General features: G+C 41.6%; 1 protein-coding gene across 1 annotated transcript in view; it reads left to right on the top strand.

Annotated features, from left to right (window-relative positions):
* Nucleotides 1-20,914, top strand: part of Fbxo9 (F-box protein 9) — a 28,561-nt gene extending 7,647 nt beyond the window's left edge. The window contains exons 4-13 of the mRNA XM_031346086.1: nucleotides 1,719-1,776; nucleotides 3,785-3,884; nucleotides 6,219-6,349; nucleotides 6,980-7,094; nucleotides 15,700-15,818; nucleotides 16,028-16,118; nucleotides 16,730-16,825; nucleotides 17,184-17,277; nucleotides 18,515-18,666; nucleotides 20,326-20,914. Of these exons, the coding sequence (XP_031201946.1) occupies nucleotides 1,719-1,776; nucleotides 3,785-3,884; nucleotides 6,219-6,349; nucleotides 6,980-7,094; nucleotides 15,700-15,818; nucleotides 16,028-16,118; nucleotides 16,730-16,825; nucleotides 17,184-17,277; nucleotides 18,515-18,666; nucleotides 20,326-20,434 (1,065 nt within the window). The 3' untranslated portion in view covers nucleotides 20,435-20,914. The remainder of the gene's footprint in view (nucleotides 1-1,718; nucleotides 1,777-3,784; nucleotides 3,885-6,218; nucleotides 6,350-6,979; nucleotides 7,095-15,699; nucleotides 15,819-16,027; nucleotides 16,119-16,729; nucleotides 16,826-17,183; nucleotides 17,278-18,514; nucleotides 18,667-20,325) is intronic.
* The last annotated feature ends 582 nt before the right edge of the window (nucleotides 20,915-21,496 follow it).

The raw sequence follows: 21,496 nt of genomic DNA, 5'->3' as shown, positions 1-21,496 counted from the left end.
TAAATAAACCTCTTTTCTTTAATTTCATTATAACCTTGGGTATTTCATTACAGTGTTTTACAAGTGACAAATACAAGGATTCTGTAATATTCAATTATGAAATTTGGGGGGGCTCGGTTATTTTGTATGATCCTATCCTCCTAAATGTTCATAATAGTCTGCTGTAACCAAATGCTTGTTTCTCTGAATTGGGATCAGTGAAAATCCTTTACCTTACCCGTATTTCTAAGTGTTTTGGGAGATATTGCTGTGGCTTTGTTGTGATGTAATGAGCAATGTCCCCATAGTCTCCAGCATTTGAATGCTTGGCCCCCTAGTTGGAGACACTGTCTGGGTAGATGGAGGAAGTATGTCACTGGGGGTGAGCTTTGAGAGTTTAAAGACTCATGCCATTTCAAGTTTGCACTCTGCTTTCTGCTTGCTGTTAAAGATATGAGCCCTCAGCTTCCTGCTCCTTCAGCATGCCACCGCAGATGCCAAACCCCAGAACCATGACCCAAAAGAACTTTCTTTTATAAGTTGTCTGGGTCATGGCATTTTATCACAGTAACTAATACAAGCCTAGTTTACTGTCACTCACCCTCTTCCTGTAATGTTTATTAATTTGTTGCCTAAGTTTCACTTAGTCTTTAAATAGTTACAAAAATTAACTTAAAAAAGTCCAAAAATTACAGCAGAAGTCATAAAGGCAGGGGTAAAATGTTCTTGCCTTTTTAAAGAATTTTCTTTCTTTTTTTTTTTTTAAAGATTTTCTTACTTATTTTATATATATGAGTACACTATAGCTGTCTTCAGACAAGAGAGCGTTGGATCCCATTACAGATGGTTGTGAACCACCATGTGGTTGTTGGGAATTGAGCTCAGGGCCTCTGGAAGAGCAGTCAGTGCTCTTAACTGCTGAACCATTTCTTCAGCTCCCTTTATTTTTCTTGAAACAGGTTCTTCAATAGTCCAGGTGACCTGGAACTCACGGTGTTGGCCATCATGCCCTAGAACATACAATGATCTACCTGCCTCACCCTCCTTAGGCCTTTGCCACCTAACTTGGTGCCTGGGCTCCTGGTCTTTGGGAGGTTTAATTGGTTGGTTGGTTTGTTTGTTTTTACATTTTAAACTAAACATGTCATGTTGTATCACCAGTCATTACCTTATTCAGGAAAGTTTGTAGCTGTTCACACTGAAAGTACTCCACATGCTAGCTGCTTACCTGACGCCTGCATTTTATTTGGTCTTCCTCATACATGGGGGTTGTCACCATCACATCCAGCAGGTTGTGACCTGCAGAGCTGTGAGTCTCTCCGAGGCAGAATGTTTCAACCTTTCCTTTCATGACTCACACGGAGGTCCCCAAGATTTTTTTGGTTTCCCTGAAGTTTTATAGTTTTGCATTTTGCTTTTGAGTTCACAATTCATTTTGAGTTATTTTTATGTAAGCTGTGGGGCTTAGGTCAAATTCCATTGTTTTGCTTTGGATGTACAGTTTGTCCAGCATGCTGTTTAAGAATGCTGTCTTTGTGCTATAAATTTACTTTTATTTACTTACTTATTTTTGTATAGGGTTCCATGAAATCCAAGCTGCCTCACATAAGGATGACCTGGACTCCTGATCCTGCTGCCTCTGCCTCTCCAGGGCTGGGACGGTGGCTTGTGCCACCACATGGCTTGTCCGCTTACTGTACAGATTTTCAAAAGTTTATTTTCACCTTCTCATTTTACAGGCTCGAGAACTCTTCCTGAAGGCAGTAGAGGAGGAACAAAATGGAGCTCTCTATGAAGGTAAGAGCTCTGTTTCTGAACTGCAACTCACTGTCAGTGAGCAATATATTTTTTTTTGTACTGGAATTTATTTGGTATAGGACATTTTCCTCCTACTACTTGAAATCATTTTTTAAGTAGTGTATGCCTGAGTCTGGAAGATCCTTGCAGGGTTTAAGGCCAGCTTGTTCGACATAATGAGTTCCAGGCCAGCCAGGGTTACATAGTAAAGATTTGTTCTCACAAAAATAATTAATTTATTAAAATGAATAAATTGTATACAATTTGTTTTCTTTTTTTTTTCTTTTTTTTGAGACAGGATTTTTCTGTGTAGCCCTGGCTGTCCTGGAACTTAATCTGTAGACCAAGCTGGTGAACTCAGAAATCCGCCTGCCTCTGCCTCCCAAGTGCTGGGATTAAAGACGTGCGCCACAACTGCCTGGTGTACAATTTGTTTTCAAAATACATTGCAGGGTAGTATCATATTTGTAGGATGAGTAAGATACATTTTCTGTATTTAGCTTTGTATTGGTGATTCATTAATAAAGTTCATGTTGTGTTCTTTTCACATGTGAAAATATTTCAGATGAATGAAATACAAAAGATGAAATCAGAGAATACATAGGCCCTCTTTCTAAGCCTGACTTTAAGTTTTACCAAAGACAGATGCTTCGGCTTCTGTCTCTGTAAACCCGATAGAGATGCATTCGTGCTGGAGTCCTTGCCTGCCCTCTGCAGAACTTGACCTGGGTTCTGCCTCCAGCAAGGAGTGGGGCGGATAATACACACATGAACAGAGTGGCTATACTCTGTAAATCAATAAGATAATAAATACACACATGAATAGAGTGGCTGTACTCCATAAATCAGTAAGATAATACATACATGAACAGAGTGGCTGTACACTGTAAATCAATAAGATAATACATACATGAGCAGAGTGGTTGTACTCCGTAAATCAATAAGATAATACACACATGAACAGAGTAGTTTTACTCTGTAAATCAATAAGATAATACATACATGAAGAGAGTGGTTGTACTCTATAAATCAATAAGATGATACATACATGAACAGAGTGGCTGTACTCCATAAATCAGTAAGATAATACATACATGAATAGAGTGGCTGTACACTGTAAATCAATAAGATAATACATACATGAATAGAGTGGTTATACTCTGTAAACCAATAAGACAATAAATACACACATGAACAGAGTGGCTGTATGCCGTAAATCAATAAGATAATACATACACACATGAACAGAGTGGCTGTACTCCGTAAAAGATAAATAAATACACACATGAGCAGAGTGGCTGTACTCCGTAAATCGATAGGAAGGTTTGTTTTTTTTTTTTCTGGTGGTAATTATAGTAATTGAAGTATTTGAAAAAGCATGAAAAAAATGTTTGAGGTTGAGTCCTTTGAAAACACATGGAAAATAACATTATTTGAAGTTACTGTATTTATTTGGAAGTTTCTTCTACTGGTGTTTTTATTCACATTTTAAGTATCTAACTGGTAAATCCTGTGTGTAAGTGTGCATTAGTCTGTGAGGTTCTCATGTGACATCAGTGCATGGTAGTCTGCACAGGATGCAGAGGATGCAGGAAACAGCGGAATATAGCAAATTGGCTGGATGGTGGTAGTCCACACCTTTAATCTGAATACTTGTGAGGAAGAGGCATGTGGATTTCTGTGAGTTCCAGGATAGCCAGGGCTGTTACACAGAGAGACTCTGTCCTGACAAAACCAAGCAAAACCAAACAAAAAACAACCCCCCTCCCTCCCCCCACAGAATTCCCAAAATTGCAACACAAACAATCAGACCACATCTTAAGTCTCTGTAACCTACTAGCTTTGAGAGGGCAGGCACTTGAGCAGCGTGGTTTGGAGATAATCTTTGTTCAGGATGCATGTTTGAAGCATTCAGGTGTTCATAAAGTATACCAACCACAGTTAAAGGCAGTCAAGATGAGTGAGAGAAATGCGCCGCCGTAGCTAATTAGCTTTTCTCTTCTTGTAGCCATCAAGTTCTACCGTAGGGCCATGCAGCTGGTGCCTGACATTGAGTTCAAGATCACTTACAACCGGTCTCCAGACGGTGATGGCGTCGGGAGTGGCTAGTGCGTATCAGACTTGACAGACAGTAATGTGTGAAGGTTGTAAGTTAAGGACGCTGCTGTTCTCTTACCATGCTAAGAAGGCAGCACTATTCTGTTAGTCATGTTTAATGTTTATAAGTAGACTTTTTAACTAGAGACACTTTAAGATTTACATTTTAAATAGATATAACAAGCAAGGTGATGAAAGTTTGTAAAATTAAATTGATGATTATTGAAAAGAGTACAGATTATATTTTAACTTTTTGAAATCTATTTGAAGTAGAAAGTACTAAAATGTAGTTACGCTAGTTGACAAATATGTTACTAATATACAAAGTTGGGTGGTAAGCATGCAGAACTTCATTGTACTAGCCTCTGTGTGTTTGAATCTTTTTGAAATTTCAAAAAGTCATCTTGTTAGGAAAATGCTAAGCTATAGTGATTTCTTTCTCCCAGTGTATCTAGAATTAGCACTATCAAACCTCTAAAATAGCGTTACCTAAAAGCACAGGTGCAAGGCATAATCAAGCATTGAGGGAACTCGTGTTTCACTGTACCTGACAGCTCTTCCCTTGAGTCATGACGAAGCAGCGATGGCTTCAACTGAATGAAGATTACGAATATATTTCAAAGCCAATGCTTTTCTCAAGACTTCATGAATTGTTTTGGCCTAATTTCTCCCCAGAGCCCTTGATGGCATGAAAAGGAAAGCTCTTTGTGCCCAGGAGGAAATGTTGGATTTAAAATGGGAATCCAGGGCTAAGGATATGTAGCTGGGTTGGTAGAGTGCTTGCCTAGTGTGCTCAAAGCACCATGCTCACCAAGTTAGACTGAGCAGTGTGAAGTGGTTCATACTCAGATGAATCATTTGGGCTTAGTTACCTAGACATGGATCTTAGTTTTATAAGTTTTTGCTAGGTGCTTTTAAGGAAAAGTGTATAGAAACTCAGATGTTATGGGAGGTACATAAGGATTCAGTCAAATTTTTCTTGCCAGATCTATCAAGTTTGTGTTACCAGATCTCTAAGTTTATGTTACTATATCTGTTAGGTTTGCATTGCCTTTTACCAGATCTGGGAAGTCCTGAGGATTCTTTTTTGGTGACCGTTTCACCCCTGTTGAAGTGTTTTGTTTGTTTGTTTTTGACTTGTTTTTGTTGTTTGGGAGGGCTTTTTTGTTTTGTTTTTAAAGACTTATTTATTTATGAGTACACCATTGCTGTCCAGACATATCGGAAGAGAGCATCAGACCCCATTACAGAGGATTGTGAGCCACCATGTGGTTTCTGGGAATTGAACTCAGGACCTCTGGAAGAGTAGTCAGTGCTCTTAACCACTGAGCCATCTCTCCTGTTTTGGTTTGTTTTGGTTTGTTTTGGTTTGTTTTTGACACATGGTTTCCCTGTGTAGCTGTGGCTGCTGTGTAAATCAGATTGGCCTCAAACTCAAGAGATCTGCCTGCCTCTGTCTCGAGTGCTAGGACTAAAGGTGTGTGCCACCACTGCCTGTCTGTATTGAGGTTTGGGTAGATGGGCCATTGTGTTTATCTAAGCCCACCCTTACCTGCTTTCTGAATTGTGAAATGTCCTTCCTGTTTTCCTAACTTCATCCTCACAAAGTCTTTTCATAACTGATCAACTTTAAGGTTAACTTCCTCAAAAATGGAAAGCTGAAAGAACCTTGCAACTAAATATCTGTCGATGATTTGTGGATTCTAAGGCTTATTCAAATTTGGTATTTTACTCTTTAGGGTAGGGTGATAAATTAAAGGAATTTTTATTAGAAAACTTAGCAACTCAAATGGCATTTGTATATTTTATTTTCATACAGTCAGAAGGGATTAGATCACTAAGTACAAGCTGGATAGATGCCTAGTGGTTAAGAGCACACTGGCTGTTCTTTCAGAGGACCAGAGTTCCTATCACCCACAAGGCAGCTCAAAACTCTAAGACCAATTCCAGAGGGATCTGATGCCCTCTGCTGGCCTCTTAGGGCTCTGCATGGTGCACAGATTCATAGTCAAAACACCTACACAAAAAAAGTTCACTAAAGAGCTTACACAAAATTTTCAAATCACTTACTTTTTTCACTAACTCATAAACTTGCCACAAATAAACTAATTAAGTCCCAGCAGCTGAGCCTAAAAATTCTAACTCTTTGGATAATGAACAAAATGTTTTCATTTGGAAAACTTGGTATGGACTTTGCAACAAAGCAGGGTACATACACATTAGCACATCTTTTAAAAGTAATAGGAAAGTTGGCTTTTTAGATTGTCTTTCTAAAGCAGTTTTGAAGGTACTGTCTGCTCTGATGGTCTGATGCATTCAGTTTACTCCCTCCCTCTTGGTTTCAGCATTGAAGATAATGAGGACACCAGCAAGATGGCCGATCTCCTGTCATACTTCCAGCAGCAGCTCACATTGCAGGAGTCTATGCTCAAACTCTGTCAGCCTGAGCTTGAGACCAGTCAGACTCACATATCAGGTGTGGCTCATAGGGGTGTTGTCACTCAGAAACCCTTGAACCTTGGGGTGAAATCAGGTGATTAGTGACCTAGATAATGGTGATGTAATTATAATAGAAATAGCTATAGCTATCTATCTATCTATGCTATTCAGAGTCTGAAACAGCAGACCAGGGCATGCAGGTGCTTGGGACGCCATACTTTTTTCAGTGAAGCTCTTGGAAGCTGGAGGAGCAGTGGTGCCACTGTGCACACCAGCCAGAGTGTGCAGTGGTCCTGATGAGGCTAGACATTCAGGAGTTAACATCTTCGTTTATTAAGTACTGCTTGTTGATGGGAGGAATGTTTACCATTTTCTCAAATAAACAATAGCTTTAGTGTTAAATATAAGAATCACATCTCTTTTCATATTGATTTTAATATATCTTGGTGATTAAATAATTATCCAGGGGAAAATGATTCTTTAGCATTAACTCTGTGCTGAAAAGTGAAGACTCTCCCCTGTGTTGTAGGAGTCGTAGTTCACTGCTGGCTAGTTAATGCGCTCTGCCTGTGTCTCTGAGCTGTCTGAAGCTGTGGTTTATGGGTGTCTCAGATGCACACGTGCACTAAGAGTAAGGGAAGTCACTGAAGATGGTTTTCTGTTGCAGTCCTGCCTATGGAGGTGCTGATGTACATCTTCCGATGGGTGGTATCAAGTGACTTGGACCTCAGATCGTTAGAGCAGTTGTCACTGGTGTGCAGAGGATTCTATATCTGTGCCAGGTACTGGTTTTTAGAAATGACTCAGCCAGTGAAGTAAAAGATGATAGCCTTTTGTCAATTTTAACCAAAAAAACTCCCCAAAAATAAAAACTTGATGTTCTGAGTAAAAGCTTAAATAGAAAATTTGCAAAGCTGTACTTAATATGATTTTTCTCAAATAACAGCACTTAAAGGTTGGAATGTGCTAGATGCCCAGGGTATACAGCACACTGCTGCCTCCATAGTTCCCACGACAGGTCAGCTGATTAGAAGAAAGAATACTCTCACGGTGTCCGTATGGTAGCTCTAAACCCACTAGGAGTTAATTATTTAACTTTAGACTTACTGGAGTTTTGTTTTGAGCTCTTAAATAAACTGTTATATACTTTAAAAGTATGTTGCCGTTCAGTGTGAAGTCACTTCCAGCTCTTCCTCCATGGTTTCTTATATATAGCAGCGAGTCCTTACCATCTAGAGTTTTTTATAACTGTAGTTCTAATCGCCCAATACCATTTAGAATCTAGAATTTTACATAAACTATTTGAATTACTCAAAGCCTGGGTTTTTAATAATTGTCTGTGTTAGTCTGTTGTACAGATATCCATCGAATAGTTACTGGATTGCTGCCAACCCTTCAAAATTGGTGAATCTCAGTATCACTCCATTAATTATACGTGGGAGAAGTGATAGTTTAATTTAAAAAGGTGAAATTTCAGGAATGAAATGTAATACGTCATCATAACATGAATAATTGTTAAAAGAAGAAACTTAGGGGAAGGAAAAACGGTTCAGTGGTTAAGAACACTTGCAGCTATTTCTTTTGAGAGCTGTTTAGTTTCTTGCCCCAATTTTTGATCTGTCAGACGTATAGCAGGTAAAGATGTTTTCTGTTCTATAGGCTGCCTCTTTACTGGAATGAAGGTGCCTTTGTTACAAAGAAGTTTTTAGTTCCACTAAATCACATTTATTAATTGTTGGTCTCTTTTTTTTTTTAAGTAACATTTTTTAAAATGTTTTTTTTTTTTTAATTTCATGTGAATTGGTGTTTTGCCTGCATGTATGTCTGTGGGAGGATGTCAGATTCCCTGAAGCTGGAGTTACAGACAGTTGTGAGCTGCCATGTGGGTGCTGGAGATTAAGCCTGAGTCCTCTGGAAGAGCAGCCAGTGCTCTTAACTGCTGAGCCATCTCTCCAGCCCTCAGTTGTTGGTCTTAATGCTTGCACTGTGCTGGTCATGTTGAGAAAGTCCTTTCCTGTGTCTATACCTTGAAGTGTACTCTGTACTTTTTCCTCTATAAGATCCAGGGTATCAGATCCTACTTGATTGAGGTCCTTGATGCGTTTAGAGTTGAGTTTTGTGCCGAGTGAGAGATAAGGATGTGCCCTCCCCCTTCTGCATGTAGCGGTCATAGGTATCCATTTGTTGAAGAGGCTGTCTTTTATCCAGTGGGATTTAAAAATACTTTGAGCTGTATCAAAACCACAACTATATTAATTTTTTTTGCATCTTATGTTATACGTGTGTGTGTGTGTGTGTGTGTGTGTGTGTGTGTGTATGTATGTGTGTGTCTGTGTGTACATGTGTCCATAGATCCACAGGCCTAAAAGGATGGAGGAAGGATCCATCCTTTCCTCCATCCTTTTCCACCTTACATATGGAGACAGGGTCAGGCTAGAACATAGAACTTAACTGATTTTGCTGTGCCTAGTGAGCTTGCAGTGGGGCTCCTGTGTCTCCTCAGGAATGAGCGTGTCAGGTATGTGTGTGTGGCAACCATGTCCATCCAGCATGGAACCAACTCCAGCCTCACAAGTGAACATCGTGCACACTACTGCTCACTGGTCATCTCTCAGCCTCCTGTTTTCACCGTTGGTGCTGCCCTTCCTTCAAGTGTATTTCCAGCTAGCCTTTTCTCTACTTCTGCTGCTGTTTAGACTTAGCCTCTGTCTCTCCTGGTCTCAGTGACTCAGTGACACACTACATGGGCTTGCTTCCACTCAGGGACCCATACATCTTTTTCTCTGTAAACCACCAGAGTGAATTTTGTTTTAATTGACAGAAAAAAATATGTATATTTATTGTTTATAGTGTGATGTTTCAAAATATATTTGCATTGTGGATTGCAGCTCACAACAGCCTGTGACTCCAGCTCTGAGATCTGATGCCGTCCTTTGGCCTCTGAGGGCACTGACACACCTGGCACACACATACACAGACACCTGACACACATACCTGGCATACACACACACACACACACACAAACACACACACTTGGCACACACATAAACACACGTGCACACACAAATAAAAGTAAATGCTTTAAAAAAAATCTTTTTCAGGGGCTGGAGAGATGACTCAGTGGTTAAGAGCCCTGACTGCTGTTCCGAAGGCCCTGAGTTCAAATCCCAGCAACCACATGGTGGCTCACAACCATCCGTAATGAGATCTGATGCCCTCTTCTGGTGCATCTGAAGACAGCTACAGTATACTTACATATAACAATAAATAAATGTTTAAAAAAAAATCTTTTTTCAAAAAGGTATATACCCAGTAGTAGGATTGCTAGACCATATAAGTGTGTGTGTGTGTGTGTGTGTGTGTGTATATATATATATGTATATATATATATATATATATATTTTTTTTTTTTTTTTTTTTTTTCGAGACAGGGTTTCTCTGTATAGCCCTGGCTGTCCTGGAACTCACTCTGTAGACCAGGCTGGCCTCAAACTCAGAAATCCCGCCTGCCTCTGCCTCCCTAGGCAGATTAAAGGCATGTGCCACCACTGCCCAGCTGATAAGTATATTTTTAATGTCTCAAGGAGCCCATGTACCAATTTCAATGGTGGCTGTACTAATATGCATTCCCACAATACAGAGTCCCTGTACTAATATGCATTCCCACAATACATAGAGTGCCTTTCTCCACGTAGTTGCTAACATTTGCCATTTTTTTCTTTAGTGAGGTGATAGCTCAACATGCGTTTTCAAAAGTCATTATTAACGTTATTTATTTGTGTGTTTATGTGTGGGGGTGTGCGAGTACCACAGCATGGGTAGAGTTCAGAGGGCAACTTGCCAGAGTCAGTCCTCTGTCCAGGCTTTCTGCCTTGGAGCTGGGAAAGTTAGTCCTCTTGTATGCAAGGCAATTATGGATATGGGAGGATTTATGTTGCCATTATTCTCTAGGTATTCTAGACCCTTTCTCCTCTCTTGTCTTCTTTTTGGTGAGGTGATTTGCTTAGTAGCATGGTTTTATTTTCTGCTTTTTATTTTTAGCGTATTTATTGCAGGTTTGTACTAGTACTTATTTACCATGAAAGCTACAAAAATTATCTTTTTTTAAAAAAATTTTATTTATTTATTTATTTAACTTATATGAGTATACTGCAGCTATCTTCAGACACAGAAGAGGGCATCGGATCCCATTACAGATGGTTGTGAGCCACCATGTGGTTGCTGGGACTTGAACTCAGGACCTCTGGAAGAGCAGAAAATCTCTCTTAATCGCTGAGCCATCTCTCTAGCCCACAAAAATTATCTTAATAAATTGTTTTAAGCTGATAACCCCCCCACACTCTCTCTCTTACACACACACACACACACACACACACACACACACACACACACACACACACACCCCTCCACACTTTGATTCTACTCTTCCTATACTTGAATACTTAAAAAAGTTAAGACTTATTTTATTTCATGTATGTGGATATTTAGACTATATGCATTATCTGCACCATATGTGTGCCTAAAGCCTGCAGAGGCTGGAAGAGGCCCTTGGATTCCCTAGAACTGGAGATACAGATGGTTGTGAGCTGCCATGTGGGTTCTGGGAATTGAGCTCAGGACCTCTGCAAGAGCAGCAAGTGCTCTTATCCCCTGTATTTGAAGTCTTGATGTTATAGTTTACGTCTTTATTTAAACTTGAGGTTTTTGTGTTATTTATCAGTACTATTTTCTTCCATCTTAGAAAATCCCCTCTAGTATTTGCTGTCCACAGGTCTGATGGGGATGACCTTGAACAGCTTTGTTTCTCCGGAAACATCTTTCCCTGTCAGAAGGGTGTCAGAAGGGCAGTTCTGATGAAAACAGGTCTGATTGGCAGTTTTATTTGTTTCCAAGAGTTTGTTGGTTTGTTTTGGGTTTGAGGCAAGGCAGCCCTATCTAGCCTGGCACTGACTGGGTAACTCAGGCTGGCCACATATGTAAAGCAGTCCTCCTGACTCAGCCTCCCAAGTCCTGGTACTATAAGCATACACCTTAATTTGTTTTGTTTTAGCTAATACATAAAAAGCTGAAAATGTTCTATGTTAATAGTGAAAATGTTCTATGTTAATAGTACTATGTAATGTTTGATATATGTATATTGCAGTGTACAATCAAATTAAGCATACTCCATTTTTATACTAGGCAAGCATTCTTTATAAAACTACATGTCAGCATTTATTTTGAGACTTAAGTCTTGCTATATTAGGATGGCCTTGAACTCACTATATAGCACAGGTTGTCCTCTAATCCAGAATCCTCCTGCCTCAGCCTCTACAATACTAGAGATACAGATATATGCCACAGTACCTGGTATATTTTTTTCTTTATGGTGGAAATTGATAAATCTTGTGCATTTTTGACATCTACATCTTCCTACCACATCAGCTCTGGCACTTCTTGACTTCATTGTAGCTCAGCCACTAGTCAACCTTCTGCCACTCTCATCTTTGCTTCTTGGCTTAGTTTGGGTTTTACTACTGTGAACAGATACTGTGACCAAGGCAACTCTTATAAGGACAACACTTAATTGGGGCTGGCCAACAGGTTCAGAGGTTCAGTCCATTATCATCAAAGCCTGAGCATGGCAGCATCCAGGCAGGCATGGTGCAGGAGGAGCTGAGAGTTTTACATATTCATTTGAAGGATGCTAGAAGACTGGCTTCCAGGCGGCTAGGAGGAGGGTCTTAAATCCTACACCCACAATGACATACCCACTCCAACAAGGCCATGCCTCCTAATAGTGGCACTCCCTAGGCCAAGCTTATTCAGCTCCCTACCCCCACTCCTCATTCCTCTTCCAGTGCAGATCAGCACATGGCCACTGTTGTTCTCTTGTCTTTCATTGGCTTAACTTTTGTAGATCCTGCATGAGTGAGGTACGAGGCAGTTGTCACCGGCATTTCACATAACTTAATGATCTATGGTTCCATCCAACTTGTTACAAATTACAGGGTTTTATTCTTTTTTTGTCTATCTAGTATTTCAGTGTGTAAATGTGCTGCACGTTTAAAGGCCCATTCTTTCTGTTGTTAGCTATTTTGAGTAATGCTGCAGTGAACTGAAGGTGTGTATGTCCCTTTAACACACTGATTTAACTTCCTTTGGATACATACCCATTCCTGGGATTGCTATATCATGTGACATCCCTATGTGCATCTTTTGAGGAACCCCCATGGCTGCACTAACTTATGCTCTTACAGCTTTTCATAGTGGAGTACATGATACCATGGTTTGTTTGTCTTTTCCCTGCTGGTTAGTGGATTGGAACATTTCTTTCATGTACTTGTTCTTCATTATGATACCTCTTTTGAGAAATCTCTGTTTAGATTTATTGCTCGTTTTAATTATGTTAATTTGGTTTACATTTTGCTATTGAGTATTGTGAGTTTCTTATACATGTCAGCTCCTTCTCATGAATAGATTTGGTCAGTGTTTCTCCCATTCTGGAGGTTCTCTCTCCACAGTTAGATGTTTTCTTTGCTATGCAAAAAGAAGCCTTTTAAATTATTTCATTCATGGGCATGCACTTGCTATAGTGTACCTGTGCAGGCCAGAGACAACTCAGGGTCAGCTCTCCCCCACCTTCTGGGTCCCAGAGGCCACACTCAGGTCATCAGTTTTGGTGGCAAATGCCCATCCCTGCTAAGTCATCTCATTGACCCTGAAAGGAACTTTAGTTTGAAGTAATCCCATCTCTTTTTGTTCTTGTTTCCTGGGTTTCTTGGCAACATTTTTTTCTTTTCTTTTCCTTCAGATGGGATATAGAGTCAGCAGAGCTTTGGCTCTGGTTAAAAGGGCGTTTAAATGTGTAACATCTTTGTGGTTTCTTTGGCTCTGATTGATGTCAGTAATGTCTCTTAATAGTGTAGACTGTAGTGAGTCATAAAGCCAGTTATACAACTTTGCAGTGGGCACAGGCTCATGTGTGTCCTCAGGCTCTACTGGGACTTGTGGAGTATCTACCATAGTCTTCATTGTATGAGATGTAGAGGAGATTGCCCTTGGGTCCTTCATGATAAGCGCAAATGACACCAAGAACTATGATGTCTTCAGCTATGGCCCCTGAACCATAGGATTTGAAAAAGTCCTTGTAACAGCTCTTAATGTAGATGTAGGAAGTACCTGGACCTTGGTGGCAGAATCCTGTCTTGCCTAGCTCCCATGGGATAAAACCAAGTTGATGGTGGGGCCTGTGGCATCAGTAACCCCAGATGTTGTATGATGCAAAGGGCATCTTCTCTGTCAGGGACAATTTTGGGTGGCTCTGAGACTTGGACCTCTGACAGTCACTTTTCTGGAGTTGTGGGAACCAGATCTCAAGGGACAAGTCCAGCAGCTTGGTCTCCTGCACACAGACCTTGTACACGTGTAGATAAGAGCTGGGTGTGTGACGCTGGTGTCCATACTCTTGGGGATACCAAATGTGGTGGCTACACTAGATCCTCTGGGCTAAGTGTTCATGGTTCTGGGGACTGTGGTTTTGATATCTGCTATTCTGAAACTGCAGAATATGGATAAAATGTTCCTAGGCTGTGTGGGGCAAGCACCGGTAGTCAGAGTCTGGTACCGCAGGGCATGAGTAAGATGGGCTTAGGTACTGCCAAAGCTTTCTGCACCCTTAGCTGCAGGACTAAGGTTGTGGACTGGGGAAGAGACCTTTCCTAGTTTCTTTGGGGGAAGGTATGTTTATGCAGATGTGGTGGTGCTGATAGCTGGGTTTCTAGAGCTGCGGGCATAGATGGGACTGTGGTTGTGCTCTGTCACTAACAAAATGTTTGAGATAGACAAAAAGTTATTTGGTGGATGGTTTCAAAGGCCTTAGGTCAGCTAGCTCTATTGCTTTGGTGCCTACAGTAAGACAGAACAATGCTTTGGAATATGTGGCACACACCACTGCAGACTTGATGGTAGCTGGGAAGAAAGGAGAAGAAACCTGCATCCTGTTAATCTTTTCAAGGGCACCCTGCAGTGCCTCAAGTGCTCCAGTAACCTCTACCTCCCAACACTTCATCCCTTCCCAGTAGCACTGCAACTGAGGGTCAAGTGGTAAGCTCACAGCCTTTGGGGACATTCTAGGTTGGAAGTGATTCTTGCCAGGTTCTGAGAGACAGTGGTGAATAAAGCTGGGATTTTGGCACTCAGAGCCGCAAGGCAGCAGGCTAGAGAGGAAACCTTGCTCCATTCCCTAGAGCGCAGATGGCACCAGGAAGTGAAACTCTAGGAGTTGTATCCTGGAGCTGCTGGAAGTGGCTGGGACCTTCCTATCTTCTGGTGGACAGCCGTAGGTGAAGCTGGATTGTCCTGCAGTTAGAACTGGCAGCCGCTGTGGAACCTGTGCCTGCACTGAGCTGCTTTCCTTTCCTGGCAGTGGGAAGACCTGTCCCCAGCAGCTAGCCTGGAGCTACAGCTCTTTTGTCCTCTACACGCCCTCTGTTTAGAGCCCCCTCCCCTTCCTTGCTGTTGTCAGAGCTCTCCCTGAGCTGCACTGGCAGGCAGCTCTCCCTTTGCTGTGGCAGTTGACAGGTCTCTCCAGCTTAGCAGTTACTTTTCCTTCAGGGTTTAGCGTGGGTCATCCCAGGCCCCTGACCTGTAGGAGAAGTTCTGGTTGGAAATCTGTTGTTAGGCACATTGGGTCGCCTCTTTGACATATTTGATTATATTTCATCTTCCTGATTCCGGAATGTTTAGCTTTTTCCAGATGTGGACAACTTTCTGCCTCTGTTTCTTTAAGTTGCCTTTCTGCTTGTTTATCCTCCTCTATTACAGTCTGGATGCACTGACTCTGCTCTGACAATAATGTCTCAGATTCTGTCACCTTTCCTTAGTCCATCTCCCCCAGAGTTAGTTTTTGAAAGCACAACCATGCTCAAAGCTTCTGGTGGCATGCATCTCTTGTAAGCTGGCAGTCTCCTGCCTGAGGCTAGCAGTGGGATGCTAGCTCCTCTGCCTCACAGCTTGCTCACTTCTGCAGCCTGTGCTCCTGCTGGCTCTGGGCTGAGCCCATCTTCAACCCAAGCCTCACACTGACACCTGCTGCCAGGACAGTGTTCCCTGTCCCCGTGGTCACCCTGTCCAAAGTGTCAGTTTCTTGGACAGTATTGTTCCTATCTGACTGCCTCAGTGGTTGAGTTTTACACTGAGCACTTGGCCTGAACTTTCCTCTCACCAGTAAACAAAAGGCTTTCACCTGTCTGTCCGTCTTGGCCTGCCCCTTGAAACAGCGTCTTGCAGGTGCTCAACAAATAATCGTTGAATTAAAAAGAACTACATGATAGTCAAAATAGTCATTTGCTTCTAAGAACTTACCTTAACTTTTTACATTTATTGATGCTGTGCTTTCTTACCTAGAGACCCTGAAATATGGCGCCTGGCTTGCTTGAAAGTGTGGGGCAGAAGCTGTATGAAACTTGTCCCATACTCGTCTTGGAGAGAGATGTTTTTAGAACGGCCCCGTGTTCGGTTTGATGGTAAGTTGGACTCAAGAACTCAGGAGTAATCATGACCTATAATGGTAATTTTGATAGAGCATAGTTTTCAGTTTTTGTAATGGGCCTAAGTGCACGTGAGCATAACTGAAAGAAGCGGCACTGAAAATGGAGCAGGGTTGTACGTGGTTATAACCTCAGTTTTATTTATGTACTCTAAAGCAGCTGTTTTTTTTTTTTTTTTTTTACAGGAGTATACATCAGTAAAACCACATACATTCGCCAGGGAGAGCAGTCTCTTGATGGTTTCTATAGAGCCTGGCACCAAGTGGAATATTACAGGTACAACTGTTGTAAACTGAGTGAGTGGAAAATTCTCAAGTATCTTAGCTTTTATGGTCTGTTTTCTGTTGCTTATGATTTATCCACAAAATGGTCCTCAGTATTTTTTATCTAATATTATGACAAGAACCGCACTCAAAACCCTAAAGGTTATTTATAAATTGTATAACCCCTTCAGCCCCTAGTGGCCTTCCTGAGCCCCTTTTCTCTGTCCTGGTTGTAACATGTAATGCTTGTCCCCAGCCTTTGCTCAGCTGGGTTTGCAGCTGAGAAATAAGTAGGGTAGTGTTAGTCACTGTGCATAGTTATTGGGCCTTGATTTCATCAGGCATTAATTAGTGCCCCAGGAAAGCACAGACCTTTAGTCTAAGAGACTAGTTTAATGGTTATTTGGTGAGTGAAATGAAAGGTCAGCAGACCCCCAGGAGCTATAGGCCTTAGCTCTCCTGTGTAGATTGCTGTTCCATCGGTCCTGGCTGCTTTCCTGTCTTATCCATGCTTTGCTGATGGTTTCAGTCTGGGTTTCACAGCTACAACTAAGTGTAGAGACTGCAAACTAAGGACATGTTTTGTATGGTGTGTGGTGGTATTTGGTGTTTCTTCTTATGTAGATACATAAGATTCTTTCCTGATGGCCATGTGATGATGTTGACAACCCCTGAGGAGCCTCCGTCCATTGTTCCTCGGTTAAGAACCAGGAGCACCAGGTAGTGTTTCTACCTTCTAACTAGTCCACATTTTCATACTTAACCTAAGACAGTGCTATTATGGCTTAATAATGTATGGCATAAACAGTAACGGAGCTGGGGAAGTCTCTGGAAGCCTTTCCTGCAAGGCCTGTGCAGGCTCATTCCCAGCCCAGTACTATGTGCGGGCAAGTGGAGTAAGTGTGCAGGCTCATTCCCAGCCCAGTACTGTGTGCGGGCAAGTGGAGTAAGTGTGCAGGCTCATTCCCAGCCCAGTACTGTGTGCGGGCAAGTGGAGTAAGTGGTGCTGTCACTCAGTTTTCTAGTTTGCTCAAATAAGTATAACTGGTCAATTTAAGGTGTGTTTATTATTTCTTAGAACGGATGCAATTCTGCTGGGTCATTACCGCTTGTCACAAGATGCAGACAATCAGACCAAAGTATTTGCTGTGATAACTAAGAGAAAAGAAGAAGTGAGTATGCACTGTGAGTCAGTGCTGTTCATCCATCCATTCTCAGCTAGGAAAAATAACCAAGACTCTGATGTTTCTGCCACAAGAGCTGGACTTTTATTTAGATCAGTGTGTTTGTCTTTCCAGATAGCTATTCCAGGGTCCTTACACAGGAATGCGGTACCAGGATCTCCTATATCTGACTCCTGTCTCTGCTAACGGGGCCTGCTGCTGCCTCTGCTGTCTGTACAGGCTGCTCTTCTACCAGGAGACTTTGCAGAGAGAGCATTTTATTGGGAAAAAAAGAGTCCCTCTTCTGTTTTTGTGGAGAAAGAATAAATGGCCAATAAATCTGATTACTGTGCTCTAGATTCTTGGTGGATTGAAGAGCTAGTATTTTTTTGCAACTTTCTCTAAATTCTTTTGTCTAGTCCTGATTCAGAGACATAGTACATACCTGTCACATCAGTTGGGCAGTAGTTAGAGCAAGTACTTGTCTGTTGTCCATATAAGTAGTGGGTTCTGTAGGTTCCCTCTCTCTTCCTGTTGTCATGTAGTGAGACGCTGCAGGTTTTTATCTGTGAGTGATGTCGTGACACCATGGCACTGACTCCTCTGCCTCCTCTCATAGCTCCTGGAATGCTGTAGGGCAGCAGTCTGAGGAGTTCCCATGTGGCATGTCAGTATCCTCCTATAAGGAAACCAGTCACAGTGTTCACAGTGTGCAAAAGTATGGTCAGAGTGAAATCCATCATACCTGTTCATCTGTGACTGTTGTGCTGTTGTTGTAAAACATGAGTTATACTCTATACTTTATATATAAATGTGTAGAAAAAAGATAAGGTTTTGTTGTGTAACCTGGTTGGCCTGGAACTCGGCTGTGTAGACATGGTAGTCCTCAGACTCCCAGAGATCTGTCTGTCTCTGCCAGAACTGAGATTAAAGGCTCAAGCTGCCAGGATCTGCCTGTCCTTGGCAGTACTTTGATTTAAGATGCGAGCTGTCAAGCCTCACTCCAGGCTTGCTTTGGTAGTCACCAGAGGAGAAAAGAGTTTCATTCCTGAAACTGTAGGTAACTTTAGCTAGCTGCTGCTGGGGAGCAAGCCTAGTGTTTTACCTACTGATTCTCTGAACACTCATAGATTACACGTGGTACTCAGGATGGCCTGCAGTGTGTAACTGTTAGGTTATTTGTAATGTATCTCACATCATATATTCCTACAACAGTTATCTTAGCTCATGAATCTTTTCTTTACAGAAGCCACTTGACCATAAATACAGGTATTTTCGTCGTGTTCCTGTCCAAGAGGCAGATCATAGCTTCCATGTGGGACTGCAGCTGTGCTCCAGTGGCCACCAGAGGTTCAACAAACTCATCTGGATCCACCACTCTTGTCACATCACTTACAAGTAGGTGAATGCAGTGAAGAATGCCAGTTAAGGCCACTTGTTGATTTTCCAGGGTCTCAGGTTCAGTTTCCAGCACCCATACGTTAGCTTACAACTGTCTAGAACTCTAGTCCCAGGGGGTCTGAGGCTTTCTTCTGACCTTCATAGGCACAAGGCACACATGTCTACAGCCGTATGTAGGCAAAATAACCATGTACAATTTTAAAAGAAACTTAAAAAAAAAAAAAAAGAATGCTGAGACTAGCGTAAATGTAGACTTTCTATCTACCTGGAGAAGCTCGTTATGTTTAGAGTTTTTCAGTGTCTTTGTACAAAGTAAACTACAGTGTAAAACTATAGAGAACACCCCCACCCCACCCCACCCCACCCCCCAAAAGATATAAAGATTGAGCATTCGTGAGGAGAAGGAGCCTTGGCAGTCCTGCCCAGCCACACCCCAGGAAGGGAAGTGAAGAGTGCACACAGGAAGGAGAGAGGAAGCCAACGCTCCACCCACTCAGAGGCGAGGCGGGCACACCATCCCAGAGCTGAGTCTCTGTAGGCTGGGAATTCATTCTCGGAATCATACAATCAGTTAAGAATTATACCTACAAGAGTACGTCTATTAAAATGGTGCTCAGTGTAGCCCAGAGCCAAATGTATCAGGTAGGTGATACCCGTGTAAAAGTCTTAATTCTGTTTGGTAGGGTTTATTCTGTATTAGGTAATTAGTTAAGAGCATCAAAAAAGAGCAGTACAGAAATAAGAAAGAATTTAGAATACAGCAGAGACAAGAAACACCTGGTCACGTGACTATCGGTTAGCAGGTGGTAAGCTTGAAGGAAGCCTGGTGTTCTGGACTCTCCGTGCAGGTTGAATCCAGAATTCTGAGAGGGAAGTTTTAAAGCAGGCTCCCAATACACTCTGCATCCTGACTGTGTGGGGTAACGTTCTCCGTCACATTCCCACCTTGTGAATGACTTCAGTGCTCATAGGAGGCTCTGCCTACCAAGCATGACAGTGTCCTCACAGCCCAGGCCTTCCCTTCTCCATTTAGTCTGTGATCTGATTCACAGACTAAAAACCTAGAAGGAGAAGTAAGCCACAGTTTGTGCTTGCCCCAGGAGGAAGTGAGAATTGCTTTTCAGAAGGAAAGTGACCCAGAGCAGGTGCTGATTGCAGATGTTGGTGACTGCAGTCTTGTAGTAGTCAGAGGTCACTTGACTTTCTGCTTTGGCTGATGTCTCCCTGGGAGTGTGTAATACAGCTGGGGTAGCATAATTAGTGACCCCCTCAGCATGCACACACTTACACATTTGCTATTGATCCAATACTAAATCATTAGTTCTGTTGTAATGATAGGACATTTTTGAAACAGTTTAACAAGGGCTACAGATTGTAGTCTTTGACTTGGGAATTCTCTTAGGAATATGTTGAAAGTCATAATGAAGAATAACACATTATTTTAATTGCCACATATCAGAAACAACCTAAATTTCCAAAAGAATAACTATCAAGTTATGATACAAGCAGGGGTCATAATTTATACAGCCAATAAAAATAGTTTCTGAAGGAAGTTTTTAAATGTTTTACACTGTGCCTCCTCACGCTGCACAAGCATGCCAGGATTTTAAGGAAATTGGAACTTTTTCATTTTGGTGTTTTGCACTTTGTTTCTAGATCAACTGGTGAGACTGCAGTGAGTGCTTTTGAGATTGACAAGATGTACACCCCCCTGTTCTTCGCCAGAGTAAGGAGCTATACTGCGTTCTCAGAACGGCCTCTGTAGAGCCTCGCCAGCATGTCACTGCTGCATGAGCAGAAGCATAGAGCGCCAGAATACCTAAGTTATATGTACATAGACATACATGTATATATACATGCATATATACATACATGGAGTTGGAACTTACTTTAAGTTGTTGGAATTCTTTTAAGAAGAGTATAAATTATTTTTTTTATTTAAAAGGATAGTTGATTCCTGGGGTACTTTGTTTTGAAATTAGAAGTTGTTAAGAACACTTGTGTTGTAATAAATCTTAATGTAGAGTTTAAATCATGTTTTCAAGCAGGTTTCTGAGCAGATCTGTCACATACACTGCCTTGTGCCTGAGCATCCTCATACTCACATACGTCAGGGAGCACACTGGATAGTATTTATTCCCGCATGACTTATTGTCTTTGCATCAGACTCAAAATGTGAAACCTATTCTGGATTTGTTTGAAACTGTTCAATAAAGATCATAAATAAATGTTTCTTTCAAGGAAATATATGTGTGAGAGTATTTAATGAATGGTCCTGAGATAGCCAGCATAAGGAACACTGCGTCAGCCATCATTGACCTTTACCTTTGACCCCAAACCTTGGGAACCCTAGTCTCATCTAGGCAACTCACAGATATGTAAGTGAGAAACAGTGAATCGGGCTGGACCTCAGCAAGCTCAAGCAGCTGACTCTGGGGTCTTTCTTCACAAGTGAACATTTGGTGTCACATACATCACATACTGTGGAGATAAAGGGGCAGATATGGTCAGCGGGGGAGTAAGATGTATAAAGGGAGTAGTAACAGCAGATTGTAAAAACATGAACTATCAAAGCTAAAAGTTACCTCCAGTGCTTCTCAGCCTTCCCGATGCTGTGACACTTTAATATAGCTGTGACACTTTAGTATGTTGTGGTGTTCCCCAACCATAAAAGCATTTCATTGCTACTTCATAACTGTAATTTTGCTACTATTAATTATAATGTAAATATCTGATATGCAGAATATCTGATATGTGACCCCCCAAAGGGGTTGCAACCCATAGATTGAGAACACTGCCTTAGACATTATTAACTGGTTAACTATCC

Source organism: Mastomys coucha, unplaced genomic scaffold (assembly GCF_008632895.1).
Source record: "Mastomys coucha isolate ucsf_1 unplaced genomic scaffold, UCSF_Mcou_1 pScaffold23, whole genome shotgun sequence".
NCBI classification, from domain to species: domain Eukaryota; kingdom Metazoa; phylum Chordata; class Mammalia; order Rodentia; family Muridae; genus Mastomys; species Mastomys coucha.
Note: the sequence above shows the minus strand (reverse complement) of the source record. Positions and strands in the feature narration are given on the sequence as shown.